General features: G+C 46.8%; 1 protein-coding gene across 1 annotated transcript in view; it reads right to left on the reverse strand.

Annotated features, from left to right (window-relative positions):
* The window catches only part of KLHL22 (kelch like family member 22), a 39,193-nt gene extending 28,324 nt beyond the window's left edge, over nucleotides 1–10,869 (reverse strand). The window contains exons 1-2 of the mRNA XM_025474895.3: nucleotides 10,796–10,869; nucleotides 4,820–5,085 (exon numbers count right to left, since the gene is read on the reverse strand). Coding sequence (XP_025330680.1) covers nucleotides 4,820–5,046 — 227 coding nt within the window. The 5' untranslated portion in view covers nucleotides 5,047–5,085; nucleotides 10,796–10,869. The remainder of the gene's footprint in view (nucleotides 1–4,819; nucleotides 5,086–10,795) is intronic.
* Nucleotides 10,870–21,974: the final 11,105 nt, after the last annotated feature.

Consider the following 21,974-nt stretch of genomic DNA (forward strand, 5'->3'; position numbering starts at 1 on the left):
GTTAAGTTGGTAAATCTTTTTTTTTTTTTTAAGATTTTGTATTTATTTATTTATGAGAGACACAGAGAGAGAGAGAGAGAGGCAGAGGCAGAGGGAGAAGCAGGCTCCATGCAGGGAGCCCCATGTGGGACTTGATCCCAAAACCACAGGATCACACCCTGAGTTGAAGGCAGATGCTCAACTACTGAGCCACCCAGGCGTCCCAAGTTGGTAAATCTTATCATATGTTTAAAATCACAGCAGGCCACCAACAAAGTGGAGGGCATGAACAGCACAGAACATTGCAGAATGAGGGTCATCTCTATTACTAGGATACCATAACCAGATGTCCAGTAGCACCCTCTGATGTGCAGTGGGGAACGTCAGCTTGTTCAGGCCCCCAGTCCCCAATCCTAAATCCTGGAGGCCAAGTATGTTTCAAAATTCAAATGGTTTCAACTGGAAAAACACAGCACAGCACCCATGCCATGTACGATATCACACCCCTGCAAGGTCTGGGTCAATACCTCACAACCAAACTCCTTAGTATTTTCAAAGCAAAATATAAAAGACATATACTAAGGAGGATAAAAATAGGGGTACTTGAATGGCTCAGTCGGTTAAGCATCTGCCTTCAGCTCAGGTCATGGCCCTGGAGTCCCAAGATCGAACCCCATATTGAGCTCCCTGCTCAGCAAGGGTCTACTTCTCCCTCTGCCCTCACCCTACTCATGCTCTCTCTCTTAAATAAAATATTTTAAAAAGTAAAGGAAAATAAAGTAAGCCTCACATCAGTTTAGGGCAGGTTTTATAGTTTAATGGATTTGTACCAAAATTTAAAAAACAAAAACTCATGGAAAAAATGGCAATGTGGGAGAACCCAGCTTTCCCCATCCCCCAACAAAATTAATGACTAGAAGCTACTAACAAAAACAGCTCTAGGAGACCCCCTGAATACACTCATGAAGTTTTAGCAACACAGTAAACAAACAAACAAAAAACAAAACAACTTTCAAATTTCAGAGCTTAAGGGTTTCAGAATTATGGACCAGTATTTGCAAAAAAAAAAAAAAAAAAAAACAGTGTATGAATGAAGAGGAACTTAGGAATCCAGTTACTATGGGGTGGGCAGGTGAGGTAGGGAGATGATGTGGGAGGGCAGGGGTAAAGTGGTGCTTTCTTTCTTTCTTTCTTTCTTTCTTTCTTCTTTCTTTCTTTCTTTTTTTAAGATTTTTTTATTTATTTGAGAGACAGAGCATGAGTTGGGAGAAGAGGGAGAGGAAGAAGCAGGCTCCACACTGAGTCAGGAGCCCTTTGGGGCTCAATCACAGGACCCTGGGATCATGACCTGAGCCAAGAGCAGACACTTAACTCATGGAGCCACCTAGTTGCCCCTAAAGTGGTGCTTTCAACTTTTTTTCACCTATTGAAAAGGTATTTTAGCTGCAGGAATGGATGCTGAGATCTGTGGAGTGCTACAGGCAAGGTCTCCTTTGAGTGAGTCACATTTTAAGAAAGATTGTTAGGGATCCCTGGGTGGCTCAGCAGTTAAGCACCTGCCTTCTGCCCAGGGAGTGATCCTGGAGTCCTGGGATTGAGACCCATGTCAGGCTCCCTGCATGGAACCTGCTTCTCCCTCTGCCTGTGTCTCTGCCTCTCTCTCTCTCCGTGTCTCTCATAAATTAAAAAAACAAAACAAAACAAAAAACTGTTAAGAAAGATTGTCTAACATGGAATAAAGCCCCTCTGAGCTAAGGTCTGCTGCTCTGCAGTACAATAGGGACAGGGACGGTGGTGCTGTGGAGTGGAGCTCTATACCAAGGTCTCGCTGAAGACTTTACACTGTCATTCACAAACGAGTTTAGTTTTTTTGTGTGTTGCCTATCTGTCCAATGTGGATACCAATGTTATGTAACTCTCTTTAAACCCAGGGCCGCCTGAATGGCTCAATCAGTTAAGCATCTGACTCTTGATTTCAGCTCAGGTCATGTTCTCAGGGTTGTGGGATCAGCACCCATCAGGGTGCTCAGCGCAGTCTGCTTGTCCCTCTCCCTCTGCTCATCCCCTTGCTTGTGCTTTCTCTCTCTCTCTCTTTCAATAAATAAAAAAAAATCTTTTAAAAAAATGTGGAGTCTTCCTTTCTCTACTCTGAAAAAGTTTAAATAGCAATAGAGTCTGTACATAAAACGTACAACTCCACAGGACTTGTATGGGCTTCGTGTTTTTGTGGAGAATATAATTTTCTCTTTTACTTCGAGTCAAGTTCTGTCAACATGTACTTTCTACAAAATCATCAATTTTATCCAAATTTTCAAAATCACAGGCATTAAGCTGAATATAGTTGACTACCTAATAATTCACAGTATGAAAATGGAGGGAGGGATGTAAGACCCAGGGAGGCCCCATCTAGGACTGAACAGAATAGAACCTGATATATGGGGTAGAGAGCCAGGAACCAGCATAAGAGAAGTAGACAGGCAAAGCAGGAGAAGGCCACAGGAGCCCAAAGTATGAAACACACCTATTACCACAAGCCAAACAAACAAGACCCAAGATGAACAGTTTAGTCAATCCCCAAACCTTGCAGAGATTGCATACCAAAGGAGGGTTCCTGCAGGGGGTAGCTCCCATAACAAGAGCGATCCACAGAGCCTTCCAGCTCTTTGCAGTCTAAGGGGTCAGCAGCCTCCTTCAGGGAGGAGCTAGAGGCTGGGAAAAGGTACAGGACAACTAGAAAGAGCTTCCCAGTGGAAGAGGCTGAGCCTGGGAGAGAACAGGGCAGGGCAGGAAAAGCAGAGAAGGAAAAGCAGCACTACTGAGTAACTGCAAAAGCAGATGCAAGGAAGCCTGGCTATGTCTGCCCTAGGCCACCACTCGTCATGCTCTCTATAAAGTCCTTCTGGAGAACAGGAGACACTTATGAAGAAATATTTCACTCAGTAGTTCCTAAAATCAAAAAATGAGAACTGGAGTGCCTGATTGGCTCAGTCAGTGGAGTATGTGACTTTTGATCTCAGGGTCATGAGTTCAAGCCTCACATTGGGAATAGAGATTACTTTAAAAACAAACAGGGGCACCTGGTGGCTCAGTCAGTTAAGTGTCCAACTCTTAGTTTTGGCTCAGGTCATGATCTCGGGGTCATGGGATGGAGCCTCATGTCAGGCTCTGCACTGAGCGTGGAGTTTGCTTCAGATTCACTTTCCCTCTCCCTCTGCTCCTCCCCACCCACCCCACCCACTGCACACTACTTTTCTCTCTCAAATAAATAAATCTTTAAAAATAAATCTTTAAAAATAAAAAACAAAAAACTGAGAACTCTAACCAATACTGGAAGATGAAACAATGAAACAGAATCAGACCTGGAATGAGACCTAGGCCTCATCCCTGAGCCTCCTCTCACTAGGATACAATGAGGGTAGTGGCACCAATTCTTTCTAATGTGCCAATGGCCACAATGTGGTCATGAAAGAGGCCATGAGAAACCCTAAGGGACAAAGAATCCATGGGGGAAGGTCAGAGGCTTAGGCCCTCAAAGTAAGATGTGGGGTGCCTGGGTGGTTTAGTCAGCTGAACGTCTGACTTCAGCAAGTCCTGATCTTGGGCCACCTCAGGCTCCACACTCAGTAGGGAGCCTACTTGTCCCTCTTCCCCCTCCTCCCACTCATGCGCTGGTATGTACACTATCTCTCTCTCTCAAACATGCAATCTTTTAAAAAAGAAAAAAAAGATGGGAAGGTATGGGTCAGAAGGTAGATGGCCAGGGAAGGGGCACAAAAGGCACAACTTGGGATCCCTGGGTGGCTCAGCAGTCTAGCGCCGCCTTCAGCCCAGGGCGTGATCCTGGAAACAGGGGATCGAGTCCCACGTTGGGCTCCCTGCATGGAGCCTGCTTCTCCCCCTGCCTGTGTCTCTGCCTCTCTCTCTCTCTCTCTTTCTCTCTGTCTCTGTCTCTCATGAATAAATAATAAAATAAAATCTTAAAAAAAAAAAAGGCACAACTTCACATATCACACAGCTGTGTGGACAATGTGTGTATGGGACTGACCACTTGGCCTTGACCTCAGCACCAAGGGCAAGAAGCCTGTTGACCAGGGCTCATGTGGGCTTCTAGCCAGCATTATGAGAACACCACTGGAGGCAAGGGGCACTGAAAGACAAAGGCACAAATTGCCAATATCTTAAAAAGGGCACTGTAAAAAAAAAAAAAAAAAAAGGGGCACTGTATGTGTCTTTGTGTGTGAAGAGAAACCAAATATGGCAAAATACTAACAACTGGTATTCAGGTGTTTGTAATATTATTCTTTCAACTCTTCCACAGATTAGAAAATTTTCAAAATGAAATGCTGGGGAAACCAGAGTATATAGAAAATCTGTTTTATATCAAGATATAGAAATTACATTTCATAAAATGCAATAGGACAAGTAGAGTCAAACATGCTGTCTTTTAAAACACAGAAAAAGGCGGGGGGTGGAGGGTGGGGAGCCTGGCTGGCTCAGTCAGAAGAGCATGCCACTCTTGATCACAAGGTTGTGAATTCTAGCCCCATGCTGGCTAGAGATTACTTAAAAATAAATAATTAAACTTTAAAAAAAAAAAGAAAAGAAAAGAAAAGAAAAGAAAAAAGAGAACATGCCCCAGAGACAGAAGAACTGAAAGAAAAAGAAGACCCCTCTGTCCCACTCACTGTAACAAGCAGTCCGAGAAGCTTGGGGTGAGCAGGGGACTTGGCAGCTTGACTGGTCCCTCCCACCTGGTCACTGTGGGTACCAACACAAATACCTAGCGGAGCCAGGATTACCTGTGTTACTTTACTTGTGAGAACATATGGAGATAACTCACCTGAAATAATCGCAGGATGCAGCCAATAGGATTCGATGGGCCTCAATGTGTCTCCCCTCCACCACCAGGACAACATCAAAGAGGATGCCACTGTCCCGGAGAGCCAGCAGCCCCCGGAGCAAGGCCTGGGAGTGCTGTGCACTCCGGTAGGTGTTGTTGACACAATGCGGGTGTGAGGGCTGCACAGGCAACTTGCACAGCTGGGTGAACTCCTGCTCCTCCGCCATCCTGACCACCACACCAGACCTCACAACTGCGGCTGTCAGCTGGCAAGACAGAGGGGACAGGGAATAAGCCAGGGTGGCAATACCAAATAGTGCACAGATTGGTCCATGGCACTTTTGTTCCTCTCACCAGTTTGCCTGTGCTTTCCCTGTGGCCTTAAACCCTCGAATTTCCTCTCCCCTCCCACTGCTTCTCCAAACTTGGGGGCTCCTTTCCTGATGACCTGTGTCCCTTCATCTCTAAGATTCTTCATTAAATGTTATCTCCTTCAGCATCTCTGGGAAACAGAAGGATTCTGGAGACTGATCTCGGTTGCGGCCCTGGCCCTACCATGGACTCACCACAGGACCAACATGACTCTCAGGTTCCTCAAATGAAAAAGGGGAAATAAATTACCCTGCTGTTGGGGAAATCTAAAATTGGTAAATGATGAATATAAAGCACCAGCACAGAACCGGTTCTGAAGAACTCTTCCTCTCTCCCATTGAGAAAGAACAAAACTGGAGTGCCTGGCTGGCTCAGACAGGAGAGCATGTGACTCCTCATGTCTGGGTTGTGAGTTTGAGCCCCATGCTGGAAGTAGAGTTTACTTTAAAAAGAGAGAGAGACAGAAAGAATAAAATTGGGTTCCCTCACGTAGGAATGGATGCATAAAAATGACAACAGACCTGAATGGTGGCCAGGAGACCCAGGAGAGGGTCCAGGACCTGTCTTCTTTTGCCAAGATTCAAACACAGTAACTTCAACTAGAGCTGCTGCATTCAAGATCACCTGCAGCAGGTTTTTATTTCAAGGTTACTTTGTAATAATTGAATATGTTCAAAACATGCACAAGGATTTGAGTTGAAGCCTCAGAAACCCAATCAATAAAACAAACCTTTGGCTGTACATTCTGAGTCAGGGGGCAAGCAGTCCTGCACTGTGCTCTGGGGCTAAGCTAAGCACTCTCTAGCCACAGCACTGCCATCCAGCCAGCAGGTGGGAACCCAGGTGAACATCTATCTACCTTCCCCACCTATGGCCATTCCACTATCCCCTCCCTTAAATTAGTTTTTTCTCTAATTCCTTGTACTGTATCTTTAAGAGAAAAAAAATGAAAGGAGCACTTAGCTGACTCACTTGGTAGAGCACAGGACTCAATCTCAGGCTTGTGAGTTCAAGCCCCATGCTGAGAGTGGAGCCTACTTAAGATTTAAAGAGAGAGAGAGACAGACAGACAGACAGATATTCTACTATAAAACTTGCCAGGTGAGCACCTGGGTGGCTCAGAGAGAGAAGCATCGGCCTTTGGCTCAGGTCATGATCTCAGGTCCCTGCTTAGTAGGGAGTCTGATTCTCCTTCTCCCTCTGCTTCACCCTCTGCTCATTCTCTCTCTCATGCTTCTCTTGTCTCTCTCTGTTTCAAATGAATAAATAAAATATTTAATTTATTTATTCATGAGAAACATAGAGGCAGAGACATAGGCAGAGGGAGAAGCAGGCTCCATGAAGGGAGCCCGATGTGGGACTTGATCCTGGGACTCCAGGATCACGCCATGGGCCGAAGGCAGGCGCCAAACCACTGAGCCACCGAGGGATCCCCCCACATCCAACTCTTGATCTCAGCTCAGGTCTTGATCTCATGGACAAGAGTTCAAGCCCCGAACTGGGCTCCACACTGGGCATGGAGTATACTTAAAGAAAAAGACAAAAAAACCTTTGCAAAAAGAGACCTCTGTCCTCACTACTAGACTCAGGAGCACTAGCACCATCCAACATATTCTACATCCCTCTGTGGCCCCTCAGGGTGCTTCCTGGATTTGGGACCTTCACCATCTACCCACTGCTTCCTCTATACCCTGGACTGGCTCACACACAGACATCCAGGGCCAAAGGATATCCCCCACTAACCCCATCTCTTGAAACTTGAAACTCTGCCCCATGGCAATATGCCATCTTTTCTGATCCCTTCCCGTCAGTCAACACACTCTGCCCCAGCCCACCCCTCTTCCCCAGGAATCTACCCTATATTCCCAGATGCACCTCTAGCTCGATGCCTAATCCAGTTAGCAGCCCTCCCTACTGGTCTAGTTTACTTACTAGTTTTCATACAGCCACAATTTCCATGTCAGAAACCTCATGGTTTCAATGATCTCTTTTCCTTTTTATATCTGTGTCCTATCAGACCCTCCAGCTTTGTTCTGTTTTTTTTGTTTTTTTGTTTTTTTTTTTTTACTTATTTATTCATGAGAGACAGAGAGAGAGAAGCAGAGACATAGGCAGAGGGAGAAGCAGGCTCCCTGCAAAGAGCCTTATGCGGAACTCGATCCCAGAATCCTGGGATCACAACCTGAGTCAAAGGCAGACACTCAACCACTGAGCCACCCAGGTGCCGCTTAGGTCCTCCAGTTCTGATTCCTTCTCTCCCATCTCAGATGCCCATCCAGTTATTCCTCTATGGCCACCGCCCTGGGTCAGACCACAGCACTGGCTACCAACTGGTTTCCTTCCTTGTGTCCCATCCTCCCCAGCTCCCCTGTTTAGGCTGCAGGAGGTCCCCATATGCCCAGTGAGTATCCCACCTGGCTTCTCAAGTACTGGCTCTCTACTGCCTTCTACATAGGTCTGTGATCTGGCCCTTAGACCATAAGGGACACCTGTCATCCTCTAAACCATCAGACTCCTACCTAGACCTGTCTTTAAAACCCCATATTGGTCAAGGTCTAGCTTGATGACTTCTCCCTCTGTCATTGTATCAAGAACATGACAGGCATGCTCCATCATTGAAGCTTTTCTATCTACCCACCAGCTACGGCTTTATCTCCTCCACATTGCAAAACTCCATGGCCGTTTGTACACTTGTAACCAAATGACTCTGAGCATTTAGCTCATTATCTCCAAGTCTCAGCTTCCTCCTCACTACTGTGACCACCAGGGAGTCAAGAAGACCTCTTTCTCTAAGGCTGGCAGCAGGGACTGACTGTTCCAACAGACATCCATCTTCAGTGGGTCCCCACTGCACATTAGCATTTCTGTCCCTTTGGGAAGGGATCCATGGCAGCTACATTTATTACAAATACAGAATACAGTAGGAGAAGACTGCCTCCTTGGGTAAGCAAAGCATATTTATCAAGCACAATTTAAGGAACTAAGGTAGGTCTCGAGGGCCACGTGAAGAAAATGAACCAATTCCCTGCTCTGAAGGAGCATAGCTTGGAGTGCAACACATTCAAGACCATGCATCACAGCCTTGTTCATAAGGCAAGCATTGGCCATGACCAAAAATGTCCATCCTCAGAGGACTGGACTCTGCAGCAAAGTAAGCCAACAAGAGTACTAGACAACAGTTAAAATGGGGAAACTAGAACTCAAGCTATAGTCATCAACATGGAGAAAACTCAAAGCCATGGGGGGGGGGGGAGCACACTAAAGAATATATGTGGTACACAAAGTTTGAAATCATGCCATCCACTTTTGTTTTTAGACAGGTGTTACAATATAACAGAGCATAGACACATTAAAGAACTTCAGGATCATGATTTTTCTCCAGGAAGGAAAAAGATAATGTTTTATTCCTTTAAAACAAACAAACAAACAAAAACAAAGACAAAACATTAGGATCCAATAAGACTAACTTTCCTGTTAGTATGAAATATTTAAAAAATAAACCCTCAAACTTATCTTTTAATATGTTCACATTCAAATTCAAAAGGCGCAGAAAGGCACTGAGACTTAAATTTTCCTCCCACTTAGACCCCAATCAGATCCTCTCCCAGAAGAAAACTACTATTCGACCTTCCCTGTCAGAGGGCATCTATAGATTCAAAGGTAAATCTGTAAATCTACACCAGTTCCCCCCTTCCTTAACTTTTGCATATGAAAACTTAATATCCCTCCCACAGTCCATTGTATCCATAACCACATGTTATTTAACCAATCCTTTCAGACAGACATCAGGGTTTCCTCCAATTGTTTGCCTTAGCAGTTACAGACTGAAAGTCATTTATGTGGCTATGCCACATATACAGCAGTTATCTGAGGAAAATTTTCTAGATACAGAACTGCTGGCCCATGTTAATTTTAATGTATATTTGTCATTTGAATGCATATTGCCAAACTGCCCTCCATAGAGATTGTACTAATTTATTCTTCCACCAGCAAAGTATGAGAACCTGGTTCCAACCACTGTCTAGCTGACCAATACCATTTCTTTTTCTTTATTTTTTTTTAAGATTTTATTTATTTATTCATGAGAGACACAAAGAGAGGCACAGACACAGGCATTGGGAGAATCAGGCTCTATGCAGGAAACATGACTCGGGACTCGATCCCGGGTCTCCCGGATCAGGCCCTGGACTGCAGGCGGCGCTAAACCGCTGCGCCACCGGAGCTGCCCATGACATTTCTTTTTCACTCTTTGCTGACTTAGATGAAAAACAGCATTTCATAGTGCAACTATGTTTCGGTAATTGACAAAAATTTAAAAAATTAAAAATTAAGTCAAATGCAACACTTCTTTTAAATACCTTTCCCTGCCTATTTTGCTGAAATAAAGGACGCTCTTGGGAGCTCACTCGGTGACATCTTCTGTCTCCTATTCATTTTACAGGGATTACTCTATTACGAGGTCCTTCCCTAGATTAAGTTCCCTCCCGCTCCGTACATTTCTGATTCAACTCGTCACAAGGAAGGCCCCTCCGTTCCATGTTGTTCAAAGCTTTTGAAGGCCGCAGGAAGGAAGCTTTATGTCCCAAGCAGGTACAAACTGAAGGACGTAAAATAATTTTTTATGAACTCATGGGTGACAGAATCAAAAGTATTTTTTAATTTTCAACTTAATACCATTTACTGGGCAGGCACCCCTCAGTCCTCTGAAGCGCCCCAAAAGTGTCCGCCCTCAACAAACCCCAATCCTTGGCAGCATGAAGCGAGGTACTGCAACAAAAGGAAGAGAGACTGTTGGGAAGAGGAGAGGACGGAGTAGGTACTGATTTCCAGAATGGGGAGCCATCATTGGGGTGCCAACTCGGATGCGCTCTGGAATGAGTCTTCCAGAAAGCTGAGTTGGGGCATCGGGCGCGCCAAACCTGCCGCCCAGGCCCGGCCCCACAGAGGCCCGACGCGAAAAGGACTCCAGGCATAAGGTGATGGCGACCAGGCGACCGACCGGCGGCGACTCCGCGACTCCGGGCCGCCCAGGACTGCAAGGAGAACCCGCGCCCGACGCCCAGGGACGCGGAAATTCTGCAATGACATCGCGATCTCCGGCTTCTCTCTGGAAACCGCGCAGGTGGCGAGGTTGGACCCTCTCAGCGGCAGCCTGCGGGCTGCTGAGGAAACTGAGGCTGGCAGGCGAGGTCCAAGGTCACGCCAGGTGGTGGCAGCCAGGCCCCGCCCCACTCGCCTGTTGCAGGACCCGCCCGCGCACAGCACCGAGGGTCGCGGCTGGGAAGGCCGCGCTGAGACAGACCCGCCGCGGGCGACAGGCCGGCCCAGGGCCTCGAGGCCCGCAGGCCCCGCAGCCGCGGGGAGGCCCAGCATCTCGGCGAGCGCCAGCTCCCCGCCCCGCTGCACCCGGGGGTCCCGCCCGCCGCGCCCCCGCCACGTCAGGCCGCGGGCTCGCCTCAGGCCGCCACTCCCGCGCCCGCGGCCCGCGCCCGCCCCTGCGTCCTCGCGCCCCTCGAGCTGCTCGCCCGGGCTCGGCTGCCGCCCGCCGCCCGCCCCCCGTGCTCCCCGCCGCCCGACCCGCTCGGCCCGCGCCTCGCAGCTCACCTGGTGCCGCCGCAAGCCGAGGCCGCACTCGCCGGAGGCGGGAGCGGGGCGGGCGGGCGGCCGCGGGGCGGGGCCTTGGCGAGTCACGTGGCCGCGCCGCGCAGGCGCCGGGCGGGGGCGGAAGGAGGCGGGGGGCGGGGGCGCCTCGCTGGGGGACTGGAGCGGGGGGCGCCGCCCCGGGCGACTCTTCCGCGGATGCGGCTCTGGCCTCGGCCCAGCCCAGGAGAGCTGCGGCCGCCGGGGTGACCGTGCGCCTCTGCACCGGGCATAGTTCTGGCACCTGGCGGGGCTGAACGAATGAATGAGTGAATAAATGAAGCGATGCCTTTTGGGAAGGGTCGCGCCCTGTAAACCTGTTTCCTCCTTCTTTCTCTCGTTTCCTCCCTCCCAAATTCCCTCCCTCACTCATCCCTTCCATCCACTTCCTTCATTTCTTTCCTCCTCATTACCGCTCGCTCACTCATTCTCTCATTCATTCCCTCACTCACTCGTTCCCGCCCTCCCTCGCGATCCCTTTAGCTCCCGGAGCCTCTGCTGATCGCCTGCCCTCTGCTGGGTGTTGGGGAGAAGAGATTGGACCCTGCCAGCGTGAACGGGTATTCCTGTTTACCGAGACTCTGGAATAAATCCAATTCCCATTCCCAAAGGCTGGACCCAGCAGTCCGCCGGGAGGCTCTTAGCATTCATTTTTCTACGCCTCACCTGCAAGAGGATCTTGTCCTCCGAGGCTCACCTGTAATTGCCGTGTCCAGAGGTTCCAGCCAGCAGAGCCTCCTGGTAGATAAAAATCGGGATGTCCTACACTGATGTTTATGGGGCGTTACGGGGGGGTGGGGGGGCTGTGGGGGAAAGATGTGACTAGGGATGGCTCGTGGTTAAAAGGGGGTACAGGAAAGGAAGAAAGTAAATGAAAGAGAAGCACTGGGGCAGCCCCGGTGGCTCTGCGGTTTGGCGCCGCCTTCGGCCCAGGGCGTGATCCTGGAGACCCGCGATCGAGTCCCAGGTCGGGCTCCTGGCATGGAGCGTGCTTCTCCCTCTGCCTGCGTCTCTGCCTTTCTCTCTCTCTCTCTCTCTCTCTCTCTCTTTCATGAATAAATTAAAAATCTTAAAAAGAGAGAGAGAGAGAGAGAGAGAGAGAAGCACTGTTCTGGCTGAGCCTAATGTCTAAACAATGGCCAGGAGAGTAGGACCAGACTCTGGGATCAGGGGTTCCCAATGGGAATGGGCTTCTGGGAAGACTTTCTGGAGGAGGTGAGCCCCTAGCTACCTAACAGATGAGAACTTTTGGGGAGTGGGAGAAGCATTCCAGGAACGGGAGTGTCAGCAAAGGCACAGAGACGAGATCCTGTGAAGTGAATAGTCTGGAAACTACCAGAAGTTTCTGAGTCTGAAGAGAAAACTAGAAATGACCCTACCTCTGGAGGTGCAGGTGGATGTGGCCCTGAGGGCAGCCTTCAGTGAGGCCGTGGGTTGCAGACTCTGGACTAGAGAGTAGGAGGAGGCTGAGTATGGGGGCAGCAGTGAAGCTACAACCTCGGGTGGGCAGGGAGTGGGGACAGGGAGGTGCTGGCTGAAAACCTGGGAAGGAGGCGAGTTCTTCACTACTACACATGAGTAATGAGTGAGGAAGAGTGAACCCATGAGATGGTGGAGAACAATGAGACTACACCCATCACAAGGAGATTGGAGGAAGAGCAGGTTTGGAGGAAGACAAGGCTCACTTTGGCCCCAGGAAGGGTAAAGAGACTGCAGATGTCCAGCTGAGGACTTTTCAGGCTGGAGGTAAAATCATGGACATATCATACACTTCAGCCAGAGGTGATACACTGAGCCAGAACAAGTATGAAAAAAAGAGAGTGAGTTGAGGGCAGAGCACAAGGCATACTGGTGTTCCAAAGGACACCCAGAAAGCAGGAACCCGTAGAGTAGACAGGGGAGGAATAATCTCAAAGGTCCAATGGGGCTGGGTATGAGGGTGGCCTCAGAGGGGAGAAGAGGCAAAGCCCCTGGATCTGCTCCAGAGAGGCCTTTCCTTGGAGTGGCAGAAGGCAGCCTGCAGGGACTGAGCTATGAAAGGAGGGGAGAACAAGAAGACTGCAAGGGTGGGTCTGGGCTCTGAGATGAGGACAGATGGGACCACAACTTGAGAGACTAAAGAGATCACCTTCAGGATGGAGAGAGGAGCTAGAGGGTGAAGAGGATGAGGATGAGTGAAGGGGAGAAGGCCAGGAGCAAAGTGGAGTAAGGCCAAGCCTTGTCTTCTTGGAGCTAGAGGGACCATCATCCCAAATATACCCAGATCAAGTCAGTGGCTCCCCCACTGGAAAATTCTAGAGGAGGGGAGTGTCAAGGGAAGAGAAAACCCCAGAAGCTGTGGTGTGCAGGATAATCTGGTGTCCTCCCATGGATGTGTTTGCTTTCTAGGAGATCCCTGAGGGTACAAACTTCCACCCAGTCCTCCATGGCTATATTCCCAGAACCTAGAACAGAGCTACCACCGAATAGGTTCTAAGAAAAATAAGTGGAGGGAATCGGAGAAAAATAAGAGGCTGAGAAACTGGTTAAAGAACTGATACAGGGGCAGCCCCAGTGGCGCAGCGGTTTAGCGCCGCCTGCAGCCTAGGGCGTGATCCTGGAGACCCTGGATCGAGTCCCATGTCAGGCTCCCTGCATGGAGCCTACTTCTCCCTCTGCCTGTGTCTCTGCCTCTCTCTCTCTGTCTCTCATGAATGAATGAATAAATAAATAAATAAATAAATAAATAAAATAAAGAACTGATACAGATAATGGAAAACTTTCTAAACTTCAACCCAATGGAAGATATTTCAAAAGAAAAGCCAAACACACTTGTCTGCTACACAATTTGGTCGCAGACATCCTAAACAAAAAATAATTGAGGAAACTTTGCAACAAACTTGAGAGCAAGTGTCAAATACTATATAAAAAATTCATACAAGGAGTACCTGGGTGGCTTAGTCTGTTAAGCATCTGCCTCTGGCTCAGGTCATGATCTTAGATCATGGATTTGATCCTCATTGGGCTTCCTGCCCAGCAGGGGGTCTGCTTCTCCCTCTCCCTCTGCCCCTCCTCCCTGCTTGTGCTCCCCCCCCAAATAAATAAATAAAATCTTTTAAATTTTTAAAAATATTTTATTTATTTATTCATGAGAGACACAGAGAGTGAGAGGCAAAGACATAGGCAGAGGGAGAAGACTTGGGGGAAGTCCCCTGATGTGGGACTCCATCCTGAACCCAGGATCATACCCTGAGTTAAAGGCAGATGCCCAACTGCTGAGCCACCCAGGTGTCCCAACAAAATCTTTTTTTTTTTAATTATTTATTTGTTCATGAGAGACATAGAGAGGCAAAGACATAGGCAGAGAGAGAAGCAGGCTCCTTAAGGGGAGCCCGATGAAGGACTTGATCCTGGTACTTTGGGACCACACTCTGAGCTCAAGGGAGACACAACTGCTGAGCCACCCAGGTGCCCCAATAAATGAAATCTTTTTAAAAATTTCACACAAAACGATAAAAATACTAGGGTTCCAATGGTTAGGTGGAAATGGACATAAATGGATAATATTCAAAAGAGAATAAACAAATTTAATACCTTCAAGAATCATCAACATCAAGGAAAGTGAAAAAAAAAAGCAAATGATACAATATATCAGTGAATATCTTTGCAACATATATAGCAGACAAAAGATTATTACCCAGAATATATTAAGAACTTCTAAAAATCGATAATTAATCAATGGGCTAAATGTCTGGTAACAGATATTTACTAGAAACTCACAGAAAAGGGCAGTCCCCGTGGCTCAGCGGTTTAGCGCCGCCTTCGGCCTGGGGCATGATCCTGGGGACTCGGGATCGAGTCCCGTGTTGGGCTCCCTGCATGGCGCCTGCTTCTCCCTCTGCCTGTGTCTCTGCCTCTCTCTCTTTCTCCTCTCTGTGTATTCTAATGAATAAATAAATAAAATATTGGGATCCCTGGGTGGCGCAGCGGTTTAGCGCCTGCCTTTGGCCCGGGGCGCGATCCTGGAAACCCGGGATCGAATCCCACGTCGGGCTCCCGGTGCATGGAGCCTGCTTCTCCCTCTGCCTGTGTCTCTGCCTCTCTCTCTCTCTCTCACTGTGTGCCTATCATAAATAAATAAAAAATAAATAAATAAATAAATAAATAAATAAATAAATAAATAAATAAATAAAATATTAAAAAAAAAGAAACAGAAAAGGAAGTCCCAGTGGATATAAACAAAAGAAGTCAAGTTCAATCTCATTAGCCATCCGGAAACGCAAATAATACAGCACATTTTCATACATTGTTAAAGGAAAAAGTCATTCTGTGACTTGTTAAAACAGGAAGGAAGACTATTCAGGAACACTATTGCAACAGGGGTATGCCAAGAGAGAGAGAGATTAGGCTGAGCTCTGAATACAACAAAGACAGTTGGGGATTTGTAGGAAAGAGCTGACTGAGGGGATCAGTAGATGTAAAATTACTAATAACAGACATCAAGGGAGGGAGATTTTTGCTAAATTGGCCTATCAGGCTTATCATGGCTGGAGGATAAAGAATTTGACTGGGTATCAAAGGTGGGGGATGCTCCCTGAACTGATTTAGTAGAATTCTTTGCTAAGACTAAACTAGACAGGCCAACATTGAAGCTTGGTTAGGAAGAGAGCTCAGAGGAGCCCAACTAAAGTTTGGTCAAGGAGAGAGCCTTTGTCAACATGAGCACAGCAAATATAAATAAGATGAGATCTAGTGTTGGTTGATGAGGGTGAGAATGTACATACACTGCTGACGAGAACGTAAATCAGAACAGCTAATTTGGAGCATACAGTGTTTTTAAAAATATATCTGCAAATTCTTTGACTCTCCTCCCTTCTCAAAAGGTAAAGCTGAATCTTCCTCCTCTTGAATGTGAGCTGGACTTAGTGACTGTGTCTTCTAAGGACTAGAATGAGGCAGAAGAAAAAGCCTGTGGCTTTCAAGGCCAGGCCATAAAAGATGTTGTTGCAGCTTCTGTCTTGCTCAGTCTGCAGGAAGTGAGCCACCATGTCAGGAAGACACACAACCAGCCCTAAAGAAAGACCTCCATGGAACTGAGACCTCTATCAAATCCAGCACCCACTTGCCAGCCATGCATGAGCTGCATTGGAGGCAGATCCTCCAGTCTTGGCCAGGCCATAGTCTTCTGAAGTCCCACATCTGCCTGGAATCTCAAGAGAGACTGAACCAGGGACCTAGTTAAACCTCTCCTGAATTGCTGACCCATAAAAACTGTGAAAGATAATAAATGTTGATTACTGTCATTTTAAGATGCTTGAATGTGGAGTAATTTGTTAGGCAGCAGCGTTAGATAACTAACCCCTACAACGACTGGCAGTAGCTATTAACATTTAAATAAAATGTAAAGTGGCTCTCTGCAAACCAATGATTGCCCTTCTGGGTGTCTATATTGGAGAAATACTCCCAGAGGGAGTATCCCAGGGATCCCTGATTTTCTTAATATCATTTTCTTTTCTCTAGCCTACTTTGTTGTAATAACAAGGTATATAGGATATCCCTGGGTGGCTCAGCAGTTTAGCGCCTGCCTTCGGCCCAGGGTGTGATCCTGGAGTCTCAGGATTGAGTCCTGCATTGGGCTCCCTGCATGGAGCTTGCTTCTTGCTCTGCCTGTGTCTCTGCCTTTCTCTCTCTCTCTGTCTGCCTCTCATGAATAAATAAACAAAATCTTTAAAAAAAAGAATAAGGTATATAATAAGTATAATATACCAAGTATGTGTTAATTGACCTTGTTTTTGGTAGGAGTCCTGGTCAACAGTAGGCTGTCGGTAGTTACTCAAAAATTAAATGCGGATTTTCAACTGTGCAGAAGTTGGCACCTCTAAGGCCTGAGTTGTTCAAGGGTCCACTGTATATACATCCTGCCTTTGACCTCCCCCCCCCAACAATTCCATTCTCACACACACACACACAAACACACAATTAACAGTAATTTCTTAATGTCACCAAGTAGTCAAGTGATCACATTTCCCAATTACTCTACACATGTTCTCCTTTGTCGCTTTTTTTGGGGGGTTTGTTTTTTCATTTCTAATTTTTTAAAAAGATTTATTTATTTATTCATGATAGACATAGAGAGAGAGAGGCAGAGACACAGGAGGAGGGAGAAGCAGGCTCCATGCCGGGAGCCTGACATGGGACTTGATCCCGGGACACCAGGATCACACCCTGGGCCAAAGGCAGGCGCTAAACTGCTGAGCCACCCAGGGATCCCCTAATTTCTAATTATTTAAAAATAGGTTCCGTGCCCAACATTGTGCCCAACATCAAGCCCAACGTCAAGCCTAATGTAGGGTTTGAACTCATGATCCTGAGATCAATACTTCAGCTGAGATCAAAAGTCAGACACTGGGCAGCCCTGGTGGCTTAGTGGTTTAGCGCCACCTTCAGCCCAGGGTGTCATCCTGGAGACCTGGAATCGAGTTCCGCATCAGGCTCCCTGCATGGAGCCTGCTTCTCCCTCTGCCTGTCTCTCTCTCTCTCTCTTTCTGTGTGTGTCTCTAATAAATAAATAAAAGATTAAAAAAAAAAAAGTCAGACACTGAACTGACTGAGCTATCCAGGCACCCTTTAGGTTTTGTCTTTGTTTTGTTGTTGCTTTTTGAAGTTTCTTCGAATCAAGATCCAAACTACATACAGCTGGGAGACCTTGAAAGTCTCTTTTAATCTTCAGGTTCCCTTCCATCTCGTGTTTTTCTTCTTGTTGAAGAAACCAGGTCTTTTGATCCGTAGCTTCACCCAGACTGAATTTTGTAGTCTATAATGTGATGACTGCTGGCAGGTATGCAAAGTGCTCCCTTCTTAGAAAAAAGGTGAAAAACTGTAAAAATTATGTGATAGGCCCTTAAGGAAAATTTCATACTTCAAGGGAGTACTATGCATTGTATAGAATATACCCTTTTCACCTATCAGATTACAGTCTTTCCTTGCCCTAGCTGATTTACAACCGTACAATGTAGGTAATAGCAATGCAAAAATAATTCTTGTCCATAGACATGCAAATCATGCCAGGTGGAGACTCAACTGGATTTTCTTCCTCCACTGTAGGAGAGGCCAGTTTTGTCTCATTTACATTTTCATTGCAATATTCCCCAATACTAAAAAAACTAATAAGATGTTACCAGCTTGCTTGCTTGCTTGTTTTTAAGATTTATGATTTATTTATTTACTGATTGGTTGACCCAGTTAGTAAAGCATCTGCCTTTGACTCGGGTCATGATCCCAGGGTCCTAGGATCAAGCCCCATGTCAGGCTCCCTATGTCGGGCTCCTTGGGAGAGCTTGCTTCTCCCTCTCCTCCCTACTTGTGCTCTCTCTCTCTGTCTCTCTCTCTCTCAAATAAATAAATAAATAAATAAATAAATAAATAAATCTTTTATTAATAAAGAGATTTTATTTACTTGAGAAAGAGCATGAGCAGGAGGGGCAGGGGGAGAGGGAGGGAGAATCTCGAGCAGACTTTGCTGAGCATGGAGCCCAACAAGGGGCTTGATCTTATGACCCTGAGATCAGGGCCCAGAGATCACAACCTGACCCAGAACAGAGTTGGACACTTAATCGCCTACATCACCCAGGCACTCCTGTTATCAGATTTCTGTTCAGTGAGTTAATATCTGCATGAAAGTTATGATTTTACCTGCTTTATAAAAAAGATTTTTCTTATTTATTTTACAGAGCAAGATGGAGAGAGGGAAGGAGCAGAGGAAACAAACAAGTGGACTCTGTACTGAGTGTGGAGCCAGACTGGGGGCTCGATCCCACAACCCTGAGATCATGAGCTGAGGCAAAATCGAGAGCCGACTGCCTAACTGACTGAGCCACTCAGGTGTCCCAATTTTATCTATTTTTAAAAATCTCTTTTAATATGTGTAATATTTGAAATTCCATCAAATGTAAGAGCTTTCAAATATAAGTCCCTAGAACTCAGGACCCATGTTTAGTGCCTGGGCTGAGGAAATCTTCTGAAACTCTAACAGAGATCTGTGCACAAAGATGTTTGTTATATCTTGCCTGTACTAGGAAATCAAACATCCAGAATCTAAATGTCCAAGAACAAGGGAACGAGTAAGATGTGACAGATTTCATAGATTGGTATAGGACACTATTATTAAAATTATATTTTAGGGGTGCCTGGGTGGCTCAATCGGTTAAGCATCCAACTTGATTTCAGCACAGGTCACGATCTCAGGGTGTTGAGATGAAGCCCCACATAGGGCTCTGCACTCAGCATGGAATCTGCTTAAGATTCTCTCTCTCCCTCTGCCTCTGCCCCTCCTCCTGCTTGGGCTCTCTCTCTCTCTCTCTCAATAAATAAAATCTTTTAAAAAATGCATTTTACACTGGTTACAGTTGGTCCTACATAGACTTGCCCATGATGTGGTTTTATAATATAAATTAAAATTCCAGTTACTAAAGGATTGTTAATACTTGGGGATATGCTTATGGTATGATGTTAGGTTTACAGTACAGGATCAAATGGCATCTACACCATGACTTGTATTTTTTAAACTAAAGGGTGGGTGGGGAAAGATGGAAAATTTATCAAAATATAAACGATGGCAGCCTCTGAATGATAGGATTTATAATGTTTGGTCCTTCTCAAGTTTCCAAGTATTGTTTTTAGGAGAAATAATCACCACTGCTCCCCACACACACACCAGCCCTGCCATCCACACACAGAATTGATTGCAGGCTCTAGGCTAAACATAGTAGAGGGGTTATATTGAGCAGGTGCTGGGGTGGAAGGGGGGGGGCAGATGATCACCTTTCATGGACTTGATTACCAAAGCAAGGAGTGGAATCAGAGGAATCCTCACGTGAGTTTGAAGGGAGACAGAGACGGAGGCTCAAAGAGTATGTGCAAGGCTCCCTAGAGGGAAAGAAGTTCATCTGCCCCAGATGCTTCCAGCTCCCAGCTCCTGCAGGGCCCAGAATGATATTCACAAAATGTGTGACCAGTGGATCACTAGTGGATCCATGGTAAGGTAGCCTGCAAGAACCAGGAGGACAGAGACTTAATCACTCTCAAGTCATGTGGGATACAGGTCAAGCATGGGCATGGCTTCAGCTTCCTCCATCATTCATCCTCAGGATCTAAACCATCCACTTTCACACTGGGGTCCCAGGGAAGGGGGAAGGTCTATAGGTGTTGAGAGAGTGCAGGTCCATTTCAGGATCCATCTTCTCTTGGTCGTCCTGTTTCCCTAGGCTAAGAGGTCTGTGGCTGTCTCTACCTCCTCTCCTTCCTTCGTCACCCATTTGGATTCTAACCAAAGACCATTGCCATATGAGTTACCACCTCTGGGCCCCAAACAAAGGGACAAGTAGAACTAGAGCTCTGGAGCAAACATTAAAGGGTGTAGAACTTAATTTTATCCCAATGATAAACTCTTGACAGGCCCCAGCCTCTGTCTGTCTGTGAATCTGTGTCTGTGGCTCTATCAGCCTTCCAAAACCAGAGTGCAGAGGGGAAGAGATGTCCTGGGGACCCTATTGGGTTGGGCATGATATGAAGTCCACCCTTTTCTTCCAGAGCTCCAGGGAGTCTCATTTGCCAAAGGGTTTGACATTGAGGACGGATTTTGCCAGTGAAATTATGAGACCAATAAATTGATGAACAGAATGTGCAGAGCCAAGGATCTAAATAACAAAATGCACTTGAAGCCCATATACAATATAGGATACACTGCAATCATATCATTGGGAAGGTATTTAGAAAAGTGTTTAGATGTCAACCTAAAATGTGCAAGTTGGCTCAATTGGTAGAGTATGTGACTCTTGCTCTTAGGATCGTGAGATCAAACCCTATGGTGAGTGTGAAGTCTACTTTTAAAAAAAAGTTTAAAATGTGCAAAAGAGTGGTGATGGTTGTACAACCTTATGAGTAGGTGAACAATACTAAGAAGCACTGAATTGCACACTTATTTTAAGATTTTATTCATTTATTCATGAGACACAGAGAGAGAGAGGCAGAGACATAGGCAGAGGGAGAAGCAGGCTCCCTATGGGGAGCCCGATAGGGGACTTGATCCTGGGACTCCAGGATCACGCCCTGAGTTGAAGGCAGACACTCAACCACTGAGTCACCCAGGCATCCCTGAATTGTATACTTTATTATTTTTTTAATTATTTATTTATTTATGATAGTCACGCACACACACACAGAGAGAGAGGCAGAGACACAGGCAGAGGGAGAAGCAGGCTCCATGCACCGGGAGCCCGACATGGGATTCGATCCCGGCTCTCCAGGATCATGCCCTGGGCCAAAGGCAGGCGCCAAACCGCTGCGCCACCCAGGGATCCCCTGAATTGTATACTTTAAAGAGGTAAATTATATCCCAGTTTTTAAAAATGTGCAAGAGGAATATAGATAGGGTGATCAATCATGCCATTTGACCTGAGATGCAGGACTTTCAGAGATAAAACCCAGAGAGTCCTATGCAAACCAGGACAAGTTGATCATCCTAAGTACAGAGTTTTTAAAACGTATTTTTAAGAGAATGAACAAAAAGTTTGAAGATCATGAAAAGCTCTCAACACAAGGCCTGAAACCCTGTGGGCAAGAGGGGCCCCTCTGGGGAACCTGCTCACATTCTCTCTCTCAGTGCTCCACACTGCATCCCCCTATCCCAAGCTCCTGCCTGGGACACACAGACAAAGGGTGTTCATAGCCTAGCCTGGGTCTGGCACTTCACAGACACCAGTCGGTGCCCACTCACACTCTTTGAGGCCCATGTTGGTGACTGCTCACTTGGCACTTGGGAACCATCTAGGTTTAGGATTTTTGCCACCTACCCCCCACCCCAAAACCCCTGAGGCACAGACAAGGGCCACATAGATTCCATCCAGCAGAACTCTGATAATCCTCAAAGTATCCTTGGCTCCTCCCACCCCCTTGCATCCCACCTCCAGCTCACTTGCCTCCACCTCCACCCAACAAATTTGTGTGCCGTCAGGCCTCAAGCAAGGATCTGGACTGTGCTCAAACGGGGACGTGGCTGTTGGGCCAAGCAAGATTGCCCATGTCCAGAATTTTTTTTTAAGATTTCGTTTACTCACGAGAGACACACACAGAGAGGCAGAGACACAGGCAGAGGAAGAAGCAGGCT

Source organism: Canis lupus, chromosome 26, assembly GCF_003254725.2.
Source record: "Canis lupus dingo isolate Sandy chromosome 26, ASM325472v2, whole genome shotgun sequence".
In the NCBI taxonomy this organism is placed as follows: domain Eukaryota; kingdom Metazoa; phylum Chordata; class Mammalia; order Carnivora; family Canidae; genus Canis; species Canis lupus.